Raw genomic sequence first — 18,564 nt, 5'->3', positions numbered from 1 at the left:
ATGGAAAACCTGGAAATGACCAAAATGCTTGTACAATGCCCACTTCACAGGACAATGGCAGACTTCGGTAACACTTTATAATAACTACCTGTTTTACTAGTTAATAGATAATTAGTAAACTGTTGATAAATGATTTATTGTTGATTTGTGACGTATTTGTTAACAGTTTGTTAAGCGTTTACAGGGTGTTCCAATATGGTTGACCCCATTCTAAATGCCCATGCTAGTTGATGGAACTCAATAAAACTATATACACTTTATGTTGAAGGTCATTAGTTTTATTGGTTAAATATACAAAGAAAAGTACAAATTTTTGTTGGTTCTATGGCAGATTTTCATAAATGTGCAACATGAGCGCTGCCTCCAAAATGCCTTATCAAAATGCCTTTTCTTTTGAAGTGAACGGCATTTCCTAACCTGAAAAGATAGAAATGCCAAACGTTACACACAAAAACTTGAAACGTTTCTACACAAGCTGTGTTTCAGTTTAAGAACACCCTGTAAATGCTTAAACTGTTAACAAATACTTCACAAATCAACAATAAATCATTTATCAACAGCTTACTAATGATCTATTAACTAGTAAAACGGATAGTTATTATAAAGTGGTACCCAGACTTCTTCTGTCTCTTCATACATTGCTGAATGAGACTTTCTGTGGATCTACTCATGATAGGACCAACAAAATGTCATGTTGCTAAGCAAAACTTGCTATGGGGGCTGAACTTCCCCCTAAAAATGTAAGAACACCTAAAAAGGAGCAAATTGAGCCTAAAATGTCTGCTTAAATCATTAGCTGCCATTGAAGGCGATAAGTTGATCGCTGACAACCCTCCCAGTTCAAATAGACTGGGCGCCTGTCACCGTCAGTGGCACGGAGTTCAACCTTCCTGTGTCTTTCTGAGCATTGCTTCTTAAGACTTTTTGTGTAGTTCTTTTGGTTGGTCCACTTCCAGATGAGAGTGTGTGGAGTGGCGAACACATCCGATTGAGTCACAAAAGATAAGGAGGCTCATAATTAGTAAGTAATGGCAGCTTAGTCACCATCCACTTAATTAAAAGACGGCGGCGGCGGTGCTCTCCGGCATCTCTTCTAACGCCGACACATTACTTTCTACAAGCCCCCTTCCACCAGTACTAATTATTTTCATTATCAATCCATCAGTTTAAGGAGGAGATTAAATGGTGCGCAGGAGAAAGAAGTCATCTCCGCTTTTGTGTTGCTTGCTTGATTCATTGTAGCCATGTCATCATGATGCAATGCGCCTTTGGCTTAAAAAAATAACGTGCTTACACAAATGCAGTTGCAATGTCCTAGTGTGAGTACACAATGTGTTCAATGTGATGAAAAAGAAAAGCCAGATGGAAACAATTTGGATTGTTGTCGGTGAAGCAACATGTGGAGATGTCGAGCATATTGTCACGTGTGCGACGGAACATCTGCGAGTGAGCTCAGCGGAGGCCTGACATACGGCAGTTTGTGTTTGGAAGACAAATTCCCATCATTGTGGAACAAACCATTCCTGATGCTGCAGTGTAATCTAATGAGGAGCTTGTGTCATGAGTCATTAGTTAGTTTAAGGAAGGCGAGTAATAAGCATCAGCAGTAGCAGGGAGAAGGCACTAAAAGGAGATTACTTACTGGAAACACAGCAGGTGTTCACTATTGCAATGGAGCAACATCACAAAAACACCTTTCGGCTTGCCATTTATTACCCTCGCTAGATAAACAACTGGTGGTTCTGGATGTGTTCAAGTGCGGTTGTAAAAAAGACCTTGTCTGGATGCAATGGGCTCGGACATGGTGGTAGAGAGCTGTTCTCTATATGTCAGGCTTTCAGGTGTGCTTTTTAAAACGATGTTCTCTAGATGTCGTGCAGTTAGTTGAGGTCGTAAAAAAAGCCATTTTCTAGATTGGATGTGTTAAAGCACCGTCGTTAAAAAAAGTTATCGTGAAAAAAGATGGTTCTCTAGATTTGAGGCTTAAAGGGAACCTCGGACTTGTAGGCTCTAAAAAGCCTCAATTGTCCTCTTTTACTAAAATATGTTACTAGAAACGCATAAAATGTTGCCATTGATTTAAAAATCTATAATATTTAGTACATGTTTTAATCAACGGAGGGCGCCATGTTTAATGCGCGCAATGGAGGCTCGGGGTGATGACATAGATTGTCACTGTCACGATACCAACACGACCGGGTTTCTCCAATTACTATTTCGTGGCGGGACGTCCAACACATGCGCAAATCGGTTAAAAGCGGCAAGTACATACTATTTGTATTTTTTTATTGAGTGTTTTATTACCTTTTCAATGCATGTTTCCCTCTCATACTTTTAAGCACTGTGTTTTCTTGTGGTAGCTTTAAAGCAGATTGTTTATCTGTTGACCACATTATTCACGTAGCATATTTAAAGTGCATGTGACACGAAAAAGCATGTTTATTTCAAAATACACGTGGTATTTTATGCTCCTGAATGATATGGACTGCTTGGATAAGTGTGGAAGCGATCGCTATATTTATTTAGTTTTTTTAATCCTGCGCCATGAAAATGAGTGACTTCCGGCTTCGGTCTTGCATTGAGGAGGAGGGCGCTGTGACGTGTACAGTTGAAGGCATCCTCTTCACTTTCCAGCCATACTGTTGTGTATGAGGACTAAGGATTCAGCTGATTTTTCGGATTAATATGTTTATTTTTCGCATCACGCCAGCCAAACGGCTGCAGAAAAATCTTGCTGTATGAGGGAGAGGCGTGTGCGCCTTTTAGGAGTTTCAAAAGGTTCCCATTCACCGTGGCTTTTGGCCAAAACAAGCCCTACTACTGTGGGACTATTGGACTTACGAGGAAGTGAGTAAACGTTTTGTATTATTATGTCAAATACGAATACAGCGATTACAAAGTAAACACTACAAACTTTCTTTAAATAAAGGACTACTTACGTTTGATCATTGATAGGCATGTAAAAAGCTCTCCTCATGCACATTAGCCTGCACGTTAGCTGCACAACAACTGCAGCCGCCCTCCTCCGGGGAACGAGCTGTAAATTGCTCTCCGCCGGGCGGCTTGCCGGTCCGCGAAGACAATCGACAACCCAGTCGTCATGTCAAATAATCCGGGCTAGTTATGTGTGTTTTTCCGCTTTGAAGACTTTGAAACATCACTCGGTTCGGCTTAGCATGTCGGCTAGCTGTCACGCTTCTTGGTTTGTTTACATTCTCTGAAGCCGGGGAAGGGAAATGACATATGTCCGATTTGGGTGTCATAAAATATCGTTCGGGAGGTGCGACAGTAAAGGTGAAGTCGACAGTTTTGACCATTATGGTGTAATTTTGCCATGCCGTCCTGAATAAGTGCATTTTTATGATTTCATATTCCATTTAGCACAAGACTTATTTGTCATGACCATGCTATTTATTTAGCAATTGGGGCAAATACTTGGATAAAAAGAATATCCTGTAAAAATATTGAAGTAAAGAGACAGAAACAATGACATTTTGCAGCTCTCTTTGTCGCGTTTTCCTCGTTGTGAATACTTCCCCCTCGACGGGCTGACTGGTCCTTCTCAAGCCATTTATTTAGCTACTGTGGAAAAATACTTGGATAAAAAGAATATCCTGTAAAAAAATTGGAATAGAGAGACTGAAACAATGACATTTTGCGGCTCTCTTCGTCGTGTTTTCCTCGTTCTGAATAATTCCACCTCAATGGGCTGAATAGTAAAACCGATGAGCCCAGCCTCCCGCTGACGTCATCCACCTGTTGGGGACGCTAGAGCCCTATAACGGTAGGCGTGGCTAACCAGCAGATTAAAAGACTAATTTCTCGTCATCTGCGCTTTGCTAAATTGTTATATATAGTCGAATCGTCTCAAAATATGATTCTAATTCACATAATAATGCTATTTAAGACTTTTTCTCTTGTCGTATGCTCTTTAAGGCATCTTTAGTATGTTCTGTCAGTATGCATCTAAACAGAACAAGAACAAGCTGAAAGCCCACGGTAGTACTTGGGTGCCAAATTTGCCTCTGGTAGGACATTTCGCCGGTGTAAGCACATTTTGGCAGAACACCATTTTTTTTTCTTTTTTTTCCCAACTCTCGCCATGTCCCATCCCATATTTCCTGTTCATTTTGCTTTTGCTGCTCGTTTTGTGAACTATCGATCGTGCTGTCATGCTCATTAATGTTCCTCTCGGGTTCAAATTGAAAGGATTGAACAGATGACATGTTTATGTCGGTACAGTCATACTCTGGAGACCCAGCAGCGTAACCATGTGACGTCACCGCCCTGCGACGTCAACAACAATGGCGGCCTACTAGTTAAACTAATTTTACAAATTGTATAAAAACTAAAACATCATTAGAGGTTTCAATATCAAATTATTTTAACTCATAGTAACATTTATCTTTTAGAAACTACAAGTATTTCTATCTGTGGACCCCTTTAAGGAATATATGGGAAAAACTACTGTGATTTTGGAGTCACGAAACATGGAATTGGATTTACAAGCGCAGAGACTTCTCCAATTTTGCGCCTTCATAAAATGGAATCACCATTTTCTAAGGGTCTCTTTTTGGGAAACAATCCGGTAACATCAACAATTTCTTTCTTCTTGGTTTTCGAGAGATAACGTGTCATCACCTGTCAGACCACTTGTCTGGAGCACATGGGAGGTACATAATCTTTAAAATTCCCATTCGTGACTATCTCATGGTAAAAATTGTTGCATAAAAGGATGTTATTCTGATGGTTTTAACTAAAAAGCGAACACCAAACAACAATGAACAAATCACGGAGCGTAATTCATTGCTATTGACGGTGATAGACGCCAATCCATTTGAAGTGGCGAATGATCGCTGCCACCCCTCCCAATTCAAATGGATTGGGCATCTATCACCGTCAGTTGCACTGAAACATGAAAATTCGCTGTTAGGCAAAAAACAGCTCTCTAAATGTTGCGTCACTCACACGTTGGTGGTGAAAATGGCATAGATGAGGTCCTGCTCGGGTAGATGGAAGGTGCTCTGCAGCTGGTTGTAGTAGAACGGGATCTCGCCGGAGCGTGAGCAGTTGAGGCGGGCTTTCATGAAGGTGGTCCACGTGTCCTCCAACAGGAAGCGGCCGCCGATGTCGTTTTTGCACACGCGCGCTACCCGCGAGTACACAGTCTTGCCGCAGTCGTGCTCCACCGCATTCTCCCGCAGGAAGAACAAGGTGAAGAGGCCCATGTCGTATGCCGAGATGAAGTGTGGCTCTGTCAGGAGAAAATTTGGTGTCAGGTGAAAAAAAATTACGATGATTTTGGATATCATGCGTTCAGGCACGCTTGTCAGTCCCAGACTGCTTGGTTTCGTTTTTTTTTTTTTTTTTTGCTTGGTCAGTAAAAAAAATAAATAAATAAAGAATTTGGTTGGACGCAAGAAAAACAACAGGTTGTCTTGATTCATTCAAGGTTTGTAACAAAAAACATTTACAAGATACGTACAGTGGCCATTAAAAAGGAAAACAACTTTCTCTAAATACCATTTTCGGTTGCGAAAACAATTCTTAAATGATTGTTAAAAAAAAAAAAAGACATTTGATTTGGGCAATAAGACTTTCTAGATGCTCAAAACGTGTTCATGTGCAGTTGTGGGGGAACAAAAATGTTCTCTCAATGCAATGCATCAAGGTGTTGTAAAATTCTACATGTGACTAATTCGCAAAGGTTGTAAAAAAAAAAAAAAAAAAAAAAAAAAGATTCTAAGTGGTGGTGCAGTCGTAAAAGGAAACTATAGAGATGGTGCACTCATGCGCAACCATTTACATTAAGGTCATATCGTAAAAAAGATGCGTAGCATTCACGCACGGTCATTAAAAAAAAAGTTGTCTGCATGCAGTAATTCAGGTAATTTCATAAAAACAGTTACTTTTGAGGTGACCTGATTGTGTCATAAAAGTCATAAAAAAACAGATTGTAAAACATTGTGATGTGTTCAAGCACGGTTGTGAGTACAAAAAATACTCTAGAATAGGTATACTCAGGCAAAATTGTTATAAAGACACTCTAGCGCAGCTCTCGTTAAAATAGATTCAACGCCTATCTCCGTCAATGACAGCCAATGAGTTAAACGAGTGAGGCATTTAAATGCAGTGGCATAAAAAAGACAACATACAAAATGTTAAAAAGTTCTAAAAGGTGAGGAAAAGAGCTTGGATATATTTGCAACATTTTTCTTCTCCCATTTGGTTCCTCCAAACGTGATGCATTCAGGTGCCGTGGTCTTGCCCGCCGCTGACCCCATTATTGCGCGTTATAAAAGTGACAAAGGCGTAAACGAGAAAAGATGAAAAATAGCTGGTGATAAACGAGTCTGATATTACCAAGGCAAATCCAGGTAGCGACTTGTTTCCAAATCCACTGCCATTGACAGCGATAAACGTCCAATCCATTTCAACTGGGAGGGCAGAGACGGCAAGTGGAAATAGATGGGACCAGTGGCGTCATTAGGCCTACTTTAGGGGGGCTGATGCCCCCTTGAAATTGTTGTTGATTAAAAAAAAAAAAAAAATCCTGACACACACTATGAAGTTTCCAGAATATTGGTTAAAAATCCATAATCATATAACCTATCATTATTAAATCACATATGATCATAAATCTATCAGTTTCCCCTCACTTCATAAGGTAGCGTAAGGTAGAGAGCCCCTTCAGTGCGTAATTATCCAATTCATTCCACTAGTTCGTATAGAGAAAGCCCACATCACTGAAAATCCACTCCGCGTTTTCCCTGTGACCTTGCTTGAAGTCAGTACCAGGCCCCCGTTAGAGTATAACAGCATTTTTTTCCCAGTAGTGAGTAATCTAATTAATTACTTTTCCCATCTTTGCAACACCGTTACCGTTACTGAGGATGTGAAGGGGCACGTTTCTACAATTTGGTTGAATGAAAGGAGAGGTGTCTGATTTTGACAGCTCTCTGGATAGAGCAGAGCGTGAAAAGATGGATGAAGGATGGGCATAAGAAGGTTTTCCAAGCAGTGAGTATTTATCACTGATGGTAGTAACAGTTAGCCCCTAGCCTGGTACTCCAGACTCACCGCTGTTCCAGCTATTGAGTCTGGCCACCATTAAGCGGATAAAATTTCCAGGGCGGAGCAAGCCACAGCAAACAGACAGCGGAGTGGACCAATCAGCGACGGGCGGGACGAGGGATTTGCGCGCGGAAGTAAAATACGAGGAGATCGGAGTTTATTCAACATGGCTAGCGCGAGACAAACTGTTGTCAATGACTTGTGTCGATGTGTTTTTGGTAATTTAAAACTGATTTTACCGTGGATTGGAACATATTCTCGGCTCTCTTGTTTGCCATCTGTGTTGTTGTGGAGACGACTTCCGACGCGGAAGAGTGACGTTGCGCGTTAAGAACACGTCACGCAAATAAACGAATGATTTGTCGATTGATTTTGTACTTGCTCGAGAGGCCGTTAATGGGCTGGGTCCCAGACTATACTCTCAGTGTTTGAAAAACACAGGGAGAACAGTCTGGCCGTGCCAGGCAAGTTAGCCCCAGCCCCTGACTAAAAGCTGAAAGTACCATGTAATTAATAAACCAACTGCTCCGTGTTTGACAAATAAAAAAACCTGGCTAGCACACTACAGACAATCTCTGCGCACGTCATTTCTTTGTTGTTTTGCAGTGAATAGTTACTGTACACCCCAGCTCTACAATAACGCTGCTACTTAGCTGCTGCTAGCTAGTTAGTCTGAAATGCATTGTGAAGGTCCTGGTTGTTTATGGATTTAAGGGTAACACTTTATAATAACTATCCGTTTTACTAGTTAATAGATCATTAGTAAACTGTTAATAAATGATTTATTGTTGATTTGTGAAGTATTTTTTAACAGTTTGCTAAGCATTTACAGGGTGTTCCAAAATGGTTGACCCCATTCTAAATGCCCATGCTAGTTGATGGATCTTAATAAAACTATATACACATTATGTTGAAGGTCATAAGTTTTATTGGTTAAATATACAAAGAAAAGTACAAATTTTTGTTGGTACTATGACCAGATTTTCATAAATGTGCAACATGAGCGCTGCCTCCAAAATGCCTTTTCTTTTGAAGTGAACGGCATTTCTTAACCTGAAAAGATAGAAATGCCAAACGTTACACACAAAAACTTGAAACGTTTCTACACTGTGTTTCAGGTTAAGAACACCCTGTAAATGCTTAACAAACTTAAAAAATACTTCACAAATCAACAATAAATTATTTATCAACAGTTTACTAATGATCTATTAACTATTAAAACGGATAGTTATTATAAAGTGTTACCGATTTAAGTGTGCATTCTTTTTTCCCCACTTCTTTTGGGTGACTTCCTTCTGGAGTATCAGCTGTGTTTCTCACTTTACGTATAGATGAGTACAGGAGCTGAGCTAATTCACACATGATTATCATCAGTGGATATTCACAATAATACACTGAATTGACCTATAGGGGTCAGAGCAGAGTGATGGACAAATTTGCCACCTTTAAAAACTAATGGTATTCTTTGATGCTTCCATCTACCAAGTACTGTAACTTGCAATTGTAGCCGTTTTTTCCTGTTGTTCTACTGTATTTAAAAAATAGACTAGAACAACAACAATAACAGTAAATATATTAACAGTCCTTGTTAGCTGTTTGTGAAGTTTTGTGCTTGTACGCTACGTTCACTTACATCCTGATCATCTCCTGGGGGCTAAGCCCCCTCTGTTCTTAAAACCTAGTGACGCGTCTATCGCTGTCAATGTCAGCCAAAGTTAAAATAATGCTTGCTCTACTTTACTGAATATTTTTTTTCCTCATACTGCACTCATTGAATCTGTTGTGTGTAAACTGAAAACGGAAATTCCCGCAGCATCCTTAAAGGTGAGCACAATTTCCTCTGTGCTAAAATGACATTTGCAAACCTGCGAGGGCGTTAATCCCTTAGGAATCACTGTCCTCTGCTTATTTGCATACTCTGCCTCCATTTCGCCACAGGTGACATTCAAAGAAAGACAACTTACAAGTCCCGTTGTCCTATTCCTATTTCACTTCAACTTCTTGCTTGGGCGGAAAGCTGCTTGTGTGAAGAAATAATGAGCAGAGGAAAGATCCCTTTGTGTTTGGCTTCATTTATTATGAGCGATATCACCACCTGGCATCTCGTGTAAACACAAAGGAGAGATAAAGCGTCATTTTCGCAAATGCAACCACATCCATAAAGCAGGATAGGTGAGAGTGGTAAGGCGGGAGCGTCGTAAACAACAAGTCGGTGGAAGGGCCCCTTTTTCTGGACGTGATGGATGCAGCTCTGGGAAACTTTAAGGACTGTGGGGGATTTGGTTGCAATCAGACAAAAATCTTTAGAGGTAGTTTGTCTTTGAAGGATGCCTGGAAAGAGCAAAATGAGCTGTAAATGGCTGTTTCAAAGACATCCTGTGTCTTTTTGGGCATGGCTTCTTGAGACTTTTTTGTAGGTCATGATAGATATGCCTACTGAACATCATTCTGTTTTATGGAGCTGAATTTTTAAAGGAAATTGTGGAACACCTGAAAATACTGTAGCTCTACAATGTCCACTTCAAAGCACAATGGCAGCCTTCCTGTGTTGTTCATCCAAACCTTCTTGAAACTTTTTGTGGGTCCACTCATGATAGATATACCTCCAAAAATTTTTGTTGCTAAGTGAAACTCTTATTGGAGATTGAGTATTGTAATTTTTGGACTATATGGCCCACCTAAGGCAAGGCAAGGCAAATTTATTTATATAGCACAATTCAACACAAGGCAATTCAAAGTGCTTTACATCACATGAAGATCATAAAAATCATATTAAAATCAATAGAACGTAAAAACAAAGACAATCGAAATAGGAAATAAAATTATACAGAAAAATCGCATTTAATCACGAATACAATAAAAAGATAAATAAAAAATAAAACAAATACTACTACTACTGTTGCTAATAATTGAAATCAGCAATTGAGATAAGCGCAAGAGGAATAGAAAGCAAATAGATTGACATATATAGACAGTTATGGATATGCAGTGTTAAACAAAAGCGTTTTTAGCCCTGATTTAAAGGAGCTAACAGTTTGAGCATACTTCAGACGTTCAGGTAACTTGTTCCAGAGGTGAGGAGCATAATAACTAAATGCTGCCTCACCCAGTTTGGTTCTTGTTCTTGGAACATACAGGAGACCGGTTCCAGACGACCTTAGGGGTCTAGATGTTTAATAGGAATCTAACAAATCAAGTATGTATTTTGGTCCAAGGCCATTAAGTGTTTTGTAGACGAGCAGTAGTATTTTATAGTCTATCCTTTGACTCACTGGAAGCCAGTGTAACGATTTCAAAACCAGTGTAATGTGGTCCAGTTTCCTTGTATTTGTGAGGACTCTGGCTGCAGCATTCTGTACTAGCTGCAGCTTCCTGACTGATTTTTTATCAAGACCTGTAAATGTACCGTTGCAGTAGTCCAATCTGCTGAAAATGAATGCATGCATAAGTTTTTCCATATCTTGTTGAGTCAGAAGCACTTTAGTTCTGGCTATATTTTTTAGGTGGTAATAAGCAGATTTAGTGGTTATCAAATTTTAGGTCTGAGTCGATGATTATGCCAAGGTTTCTGACTTGATTTGTAGCTGTAAGTTACATTATGCTAAGGTGCCTGCTTATTTTTGATCTTTCCTTTCTTGGCCCAAAAATGATCACTTCTGTCACTACAATCCCTAGCAAAAAGTATGGAATCACCAGTCTCGGACGAACACTCACTCACACATTTTATCATGTAGAACAAAAACAGATAAAAAAGCTTGGGGAAAAAAAAAAGAATTCATAAGTGCAACTCTTTAGCATTTAAAAACACTAAAAGAAATGAATAAAAAACATTGTGGTGGTCAGTAAATGTTACTTTTATAGAGCAAGTGCAGGGAAATATATATGGAATCACTCCATTCTGAGGGAAAAAATATGGAATCATGAGAAACAAACAAAGAAATAACAATCAAAACACATCTCTAGTATTTAGTAGCACCACCTCTGGCTTTTATGACAGCTTGCAGTCTCTGAGGCATGGACTTAATGATTATTCTTCATTAATTTGGTGCCAACTCTCTTTGATTACAGTTGATCATCCTTGCAGGTCGGAGCCTTGCTGTGGACCATTTTTTTTTTTCTATTTCCACCACAGGTTTTCAATAGGGTTGAGATCTGGGCTATTTGCAGGCCATGACATTGACTGGATGAGTCTTTCTCCAAGGAATGTTTTAACAGCTTTAGCTCTGTGGCATGATGCATTGTCATCTTGGAAAATGACAAACATATTTTCAAGTGAAGGGATAAGAAAGCTGTCCAAATTTCAATGTAAACATATGCATTTATTGAAGATTTAACCACAGCCACCTCCCCAGCGCCTTTGTCTGACATGCAGCCCCATATCATCAAGGACTGAGGGAATTTTGATGTTTTCTTCAGGCAGTCATCTTTGTAAATCTCACTGAAACAACACCAAACGAAAGTTCCATCATCATCACCTTGTCCAATGCAGATTCTTGACTCTTTACACCTTGTCCAATGCAGCTTCTTGACTCTTGACAAGATGATGAGCTAACAAGGTGACAAGGTTTGAACTAATTCATTATTTTTTTCAAGCTTTTTATCCGAGTTTGTTCTACATGATAAAATGTCTGAGTGAGTGCTCGTCCGGGACTGGTGATTCCATACTTTTTGCTAGGGTTTGTATAAGCCGCCATCCACCAAATTTGACACGAAAATGGCATTTGTTCATAGATAAGCCGCAGTGGACTATAAGCCGCAGCTGTCATCACTGTATCATGGGATTTATAACTATATATTATATATTCATTATGGTAACTTCTACTTGTGCATTATTTTAGAAAATACCGTAATTTTCGGACAGCCGCTAGTTTTTTCCCCCTCATTTTCAATCCTACGGCTTATGTTCCAGTGGGGCTTATTTGTTGATTTATTTGGATAAATAGGTAACACTTTATTTGACAGCGGCATCATAAGACTGTCATAAGACCAAATTAACCCGATAAAGCTTTGAACCAATTGGCTGAAAAGCTTCATTGCTCCAAGAAACTTCATTTAGCCATCACTGCTCCGTTGGGGGAGACAGTCAACCTCTGCTGCAACCTGCTGTCAACACTGTTGTCATCCAACATGCTCCTAGCATGCATTGCAGGGCTACAGATGTAAATTACAATCAAAATTCATGTTCTGCTCTATGTTACTGTTCTAGTTGTTTCATTAATTGGTAGTTATGGTATTTGGTAACACTTTATTTGACATTGGTGCCATAAGACTTTCATAAGACTATCATAACTATGACATGACACTGCCGTGAGCATTAATGGATGTAAAACATCCGAGCTGGACATAAATTGTTAGGGTTTGTTTCCTCCTAGTGTGGCTTGTCCCCATGATTACCCATTGATTTCACCTGTTGTGACTGCTCCTTGTGTGTTGACCAATTCGCTGCCTCTTGTGTCACCCACCAGTGCCTCATTGTCTCGTTATCCCATGTCTGTATTTAAGTTCCCCGTGTGCTGTCTGTTGTTGGTGAGTCTATTTGTACGCCCCAGCCCTCGTGTTTGAATTCCTCTTACATGTAATTTTTGATACCTTTTTGTTTAATCCCCTGGTATTTTGTTTTGAAGTTTGTATTTTTGTTAGCTGCTACTAAAGAATTTTTAGTTCCTACACATTCTGCCTTGCCTTGCCTTTTGTTTTTCATGCAATTGAGTCCACCTCGTTCCTAAAACCTGACATAAATGGAGTCAGTGACATAATTTGCTGGATGACACTGAATGTCAACCGTCATAAGTCTTCATCAATCCCCATGATAGTGTCATGTCATAATTATGACGGTCTTATGGCAGTCGTATTACGCCACTGTCAAATAAAGTGTTACCTATTTATCCAAATAAATCAACAAATAAGCCCCACTGGAACATAAGTCGTAGGATTGAAAATGAGGGGGGAAAAACTGGCGGCTGTCCGAAAATTACGGTATTTTCTAAAATAATGCACAAGTAGAAGTTACCATAATGAACATTACATGGCCATTTCACAGAGCAACGGTAGACTTCCTCTGTCTTTTTGTGCACGGCTTTTTGCGGATCTATTAATGATAAAGATGCCTAACAAATCTCATTCTGCTACATCAAACAGGCTTCAGGGACTGAATTTTCAGGATACTCAAATGGTCCCTGGAAATGACTAAATGAAGCTAGTGTGCACCTTTAATTCAAAATGGCTGACTTAGGCTAGGTTCATTCCGCAGGTCTTGATACACAAATCCGATTTTTTCGTGTTTTTACGACTCGAGTGAGGCATTAACTTGATGAACTGGACGGGACAGGTCGCATGAAAGTGGGCCTTTTAAAATCCGATCCAGTGGCGCCACCAGGGGGTGGCCAGCGGTGGCCACGGCCCCCCCCTATAAATTTGTTGGCCACCCCACTGGCCACCCTGCTTGCCAGTATATCGTTAGATTGTTGTAGCATCAGTTATGCATTTCATCCCAAATGCACAGCCATGACTATGGACTATGCACATTAAATCATTAGTAACATCAAATATTACACAGTACACCAAAGTATATCAGTACCTGTGTCCTTAAGTCTTTCTGATAGTTTTCCCCTGACCTTTTTACTGCAATAATATCATGAAAACCTGAAATTATAGCTTATAGTTTTGGTGTGCCACCCCAAGATTTTAAGTGGCCCCATCTGGCCACCCCTATGAAAAATTTCTGGAGGCCCTAATGATCCGATCTAGGTCACTTTCGTATGTGGTTAAACTTCGATCTGGGCCACATTTTTCCAGAATGTGGCTGCGGACTGAACTGTTAAGTCTCCCTAGTCGGAATTCATGAGCAATTACGTCAGCAAAGAGAGAGAGGCACAGAGGATGGCAGCGATAGCGTTAGCGCCTAGCTTGAACTCGGCTTTTAGGGAAGAGACGTGCTTGATAACAGTCATTAAAAAATTTAATTGGGGAATGGGGGTGTGATAAGCCTGAGAATGCTCAGTTTTCTTTCTGTGCGCCAAATGAGCAGCACTGTATTTCAATATTGCTCACATGGCCGAGTCGGGGCAAACTGACCGTATGTGTGTGCGTCATGCAGACACAGTGTGAGCATGAGTTCTTTCAATCCATATTACCTTTGAATATGAGACTAAACGGTAGAGGTGGGAATCTTGGGGCACCTCACGATTCGATTACGATTCAGAAGCTACGATTCGATTATAAATCGATTATTAAGGCACAACCACCCTCCCCCCAGCTATTAGCTGCTTTTAATGTTTCGTACATTAGTTACAAAAAAATAGTACAAAAATCCTATGAGCCTTAAATAAACTACTTTTTCAGTATCGAGTTAACAGTTCAAAAAAAGTAAATAAAATACTCACGTCCCCGTTCTGCATTGGCAGCTTTAAACTACATTCAATTAAAATAATGTTGTGAATCAACCGTTAGAGTTGTTAAAATTGCTCCCGTTATTCCATAATTTCCCCTTCTGTCTACTTTCGACATGTGAAAGTTTTAAAACTGTTTCATTATTTAAAGATAGATTCAAGATTTTGCTGATTTAGGAGTATTTTAGCTAAAAACGTTAATTAGGTTTGCTCGGAAGGTTCGCTACAACAGAGCCTTCCTGAGAAGTCTACTGCTTTAAGATGGCTGCTGTTTACCATCGCCGGCGAGTCTGTCATTTTCGCATCTAGGTTCTATATCAGGGGTGGGCAAACCGGTCCTCGAGGGCCAGAGTGGGTCCTGGTCTTTGTTCAAACTTATTCAGCACAGACAGTTTAGCCAACGAGGTATCAGTGGAAACAAGAAGCACCTGACTGAAATCTACTGATTGCACTTGTAAGAAACCGGATTGGTGAAAGGCTGTCCTCATGATGGGTATGAACAAAAACCCGCACCCACTGCGGCCCTTTGTGGAATAGTTTGCCCACCCCTGTTCTATATACATGTGATATCTACCGTAGCATTATGTGGGGGTAGTTTGTAGCAACGTGGGTAAAGTTTGTAGCTACTGTGCATTGTTTTTAGCGGCTGTTGGCGGTTCTTCATCTAGCGCATGAGTTGTGGATGTTTACTCTTGTTCTTTTCCTCGTTGCGTCCCGAAGAACGCGCCGACTGTGTTTTAGTTCCGCTTTACTTAGCATATTTAAATAATCGGAATATGGATGTTTGGGAATCGTTCTCGAATCTTCAGCGGCCGAATCGCGAATAATCTAAGAATCGGAAACTGAACACACTTTTACTAACCAGGGATTATTTATGTCTGCTATTTGTGTCCTCTTTTTGTAAATTAAATATGATCGCTCTAGAATGACAGAGCCAGCATGTGTAGTAATTTGTTTTGATGCTTCTGCATATGCGGGTCAGTTTTCTCAGCGCATGCCGGACTGCGAGTTAGTGCGTATGCGTACTACATTTAAGGGCTCAATGGAAAAAGGCAGTCTGAATGAGCACGCCCAAAAAACAGATATGAAGAAAAATCAGATTTGTGCATTAAGACCTGCGGTATGAACCTAGCCTTAGTGTCTTAGTAGGGGCAGATTCTCAAGACTTTTTGTGGTGTCCTATTAAATTACAAGTTGCTCAGTTGCTTTGAGGCTGAATTTTTGACCGAAATGACCAGAATTAACAAGATATTTCAGCTTCTAACAAAATTGGGCCCACTTCCATAGTCATTTGGTGCATGGCTTTTATAAACTATTTTGTAGGTCTACTCATCACAGGACCAGTTTCCCAAAATTCACGCTGAAACTGGCTTTGGGGGTTTAATTTAAAAAAACAACAACATTGTCTTATTAGTTTTGTGTTTTATGGCAGTCATTAATTTTTACTGACATGTTCCGCCCACTCACAGTGATTAAAACTCAAATCCTTCACAATTTAGCATCACCCATCTGTCGAATGTACGTGCTTCCAATTTTAGCAATCTGACAGAAAAAGACCAAAAAAACTGAGGAGTGCTTCATCTTTGCAGGACCACTGGAAATGACAAACACTCTAAAACTTCACTTTCAAACAACTGTAGGTGACTTTCTGTGTCTATACAGGCATGACTTCTTGAAACTTTTTTGTGTTTTTTTTCCTCAACATGTTTACCAAATGTTTTGTTCTTATGTGAAACCGGCTTTGAAGAAGGAATTAAAAGAAAACTTGATGAAACGTAAATGCAATTCCGAAGCATTCATGTAGTTAGCTCTTTGTACCATTCTGACACATGACGTGAAAGAGTTGGTCAGCACCTGGCTGACGAACAACCTCGCGAGGGAACAGATTGATTGGATCCAGTGCCCGCCTTGATCCCCCCCTCCCTACATCCTCAGTCCTTCTGAACCTGTGCAGCGGCTTAACGCTGGAAATGAGATTTTCATTCTCACCTTCCAATGCAGCAGAAAGGCAATTCTGTAACACTGACAGCCTGACTGTGTGCGTGCGTGTGAGTGTGTAGTCAAATACGAGCATGAGATTCTATATGCGTGTGCGCAGTCATGTGTGCACTTAGTAAAGTCAGTGAGTGTGTAGTCTGGTGCATGTGTGTATAGTGACTATTAGTGAGGTATGTATAAGTGACATGAATGGGACCATGTGTTTGTAGGCATGTGTAACAATTGATCTGGATGGACATTATGGTTGGGCATCGAGCATCGATGGGACCCGGTCCAACTTTTGATGCCGCATAGAGAGTTCTAGCCTCGGATGGAAACCAGCTAGCTGTAGCGGCTAGCTTCAAACTGGCGTCGAGCACTGCATCCAGCATTTTGTCCGAGGTCTGCAAAGCGCTCTGGTCCGATTTGTTTGCCGTGTCCTACAACCAGTCAGTGGGAAGCCATAGCAGATTTCTGGCGGCTATGGAACTTCCCAATAGGGATGGGAATTGATAGGATTTTTACGATTCCGATTCCATTATCGATATAGCTTAACGATTCGATTCTTTATCGATTCTCTTATCGATTCTAACTTGGGGAAAAAGAAGAACAAACGTTTTGATTGGCATTGAGTTTGTTTAATCAGAAGTCACAACCTTACAAACTCACAACGAGATCAAAAAAGGCCCAAAGCCTCAATGTTAACTGTGGCAATAAGTGGCAAATACACAAGAATGTGTAACATTTTACTGAAACATTTATCTAATAGAAATAACAAATATTGGTATATATTGGCAGATAGGTTGTTGTTCTGCCTTTGGCAATATGTGTTAAAGCAGGGATCCCCAAACTTTTTCCTGTGAGGGCCACATAACTTTTCCCTTCTCTGATGAGGGGCCGGGGTCAGTTTGTAACAGAAAAAGTGTGACGATTGCAGGAGTGCATAAATGTAAAAAATTATTGTTTTTCAGAAAGCCACAATCAAATAACCCTTTCTGGATTCTTTATAATAATAATTATTATTAATAATAAAAACACTATTAATTAAATAGATAATAACCAAATAACCCTCTCTGAATTCTTCAAGGAAAAGGCCAGGAAATAAATAACACGATTGAGAAAAAAAAAAAAAATCAAAATGGCCGGACCAAATGTGGAGGCGGGCCGTATTTGGGCCGCGGGCCGCAGTTTGGGGACTGCTGGGTTAACGTGTATTATTTTACTATTACATTGAATTGCAAGCCTTTTAGTTTTTGTGGCGCTTACACGCTCAAGTGGGGGCGCCCTTGCGCTTCCTCACGCGAACACGAACGCGCTCACGTGAAGAAGAGCGCGCTTACACCCAAAGAGGAAATGCCGCATCCAGGTGAGTGAGCGAGTTAGTGAGAGAGGGAAACACTTCTACGAGCCTACGTTCTTTGTTAATGTTAATATCTACAGAGGCAACGCCTGTATGTATCATCTTTTGTGTTGTTGTTGTGTTTCCACTCGCGATCGGACATTTAAATCCAGTTGTGTAGTGGTTTGAACGATGTGCTAATGCTAGCGAACGAATGCTAACCATACTGTTATTAGCAGCTAATCATCGCTGATTTACGTTGATGCAAACCTGTTTGTTATTGGGGACGAAATTGATTTGTTTCATTTCTATTCTTAGTTTCACTCTTCAAGTGATGGTTGAATAAAGTCAGCAAATTATACCAACGTCTTCTGCATCTCATTTGGGAGTTTAGCTAGCTGTATAGCCAGGACTGAGCCTTAGCCTCTCTGTGAGGACAGCGCAGTCGTATTCCCTCCCGATGCAGTTATCTCCACCTTGCAATGACTGCAAGTCGCTTTGTTGTAAATTTTCCTCGTGAAGTGAAGACACACTTTCGAGCGTTTGAACCTACGTGCTGTCATTGTTATGTTTATGGCTGCAATGCTCGTGCTTACCCGTCGTAACCTTTCATTTTCACACTCTTTCCTACTGAAGTGTAGTCAAACTTTGCAGCGAGTGGTTCTTGGCGCCATGCTAGTTTGATGCGTCTGGACAACAAGACACGTCACGACGCAATACGCGTCTTTAAGAATTGTTAAAGGGATCGTTAAGGCTTTTTCATTGTGATGTCGAGGCCTCGAAACA

The 18,564-nt window shown here is 40.4% G+C and overlaps 1 protein-coding gene across 5 annotated transcripts in view; it reads right to left on the bottom strand.

Annotated features, from left to right (window-relative positions):
- The window catches only part of sema5ba (sema domain, seven thrombospondin repeats (type 1 and type 1-like), transmembrane domain (TM) and short cytoplasmic domain, (semaphorin) 5Ba), a 242,106-nt gene that overhangs the window by 74,109 nt on the left and 149,433 nt on the right, over positions 1–18,564 (bottom strand). For all 5 annotated transcript variants that reach the window (XM_057852117.1, XM_057852115.1, XM_057852114.1 and 2 more), the window contains one exon: positions 4,969–5,254. In XM_057852117.1, the coding sequence (XP_057708100.1) occupies positions 4,969–5,254 (286 nt within the window). The remainder of the gene's footprint in view (positions 1–4,968; positions 5,255–18,564) is intronic.

The sequence above is a fragment of the Corythoichthys intestinalis genome, chromosome 12 (assembly GCF_030265065.1).
Source record: "Corythoichthys intestinalis isolate RoL2023-P3 chromosome 12, ASM3026506v1, whole genome shotgun sequence".
Classification (NCBI taxonomy): domain Eukaryota; kingdom Metazoa; phylum Chordata; class Actinopteri; order Syngnathiformes; family Syngnathidae; genus Corythoichthys; species Corythoichthys intestinalis.
Note: the sequence above shows the minus strand (reverse complement) of the source record. Positions and strands in the feature narration are given on the sequence as shown.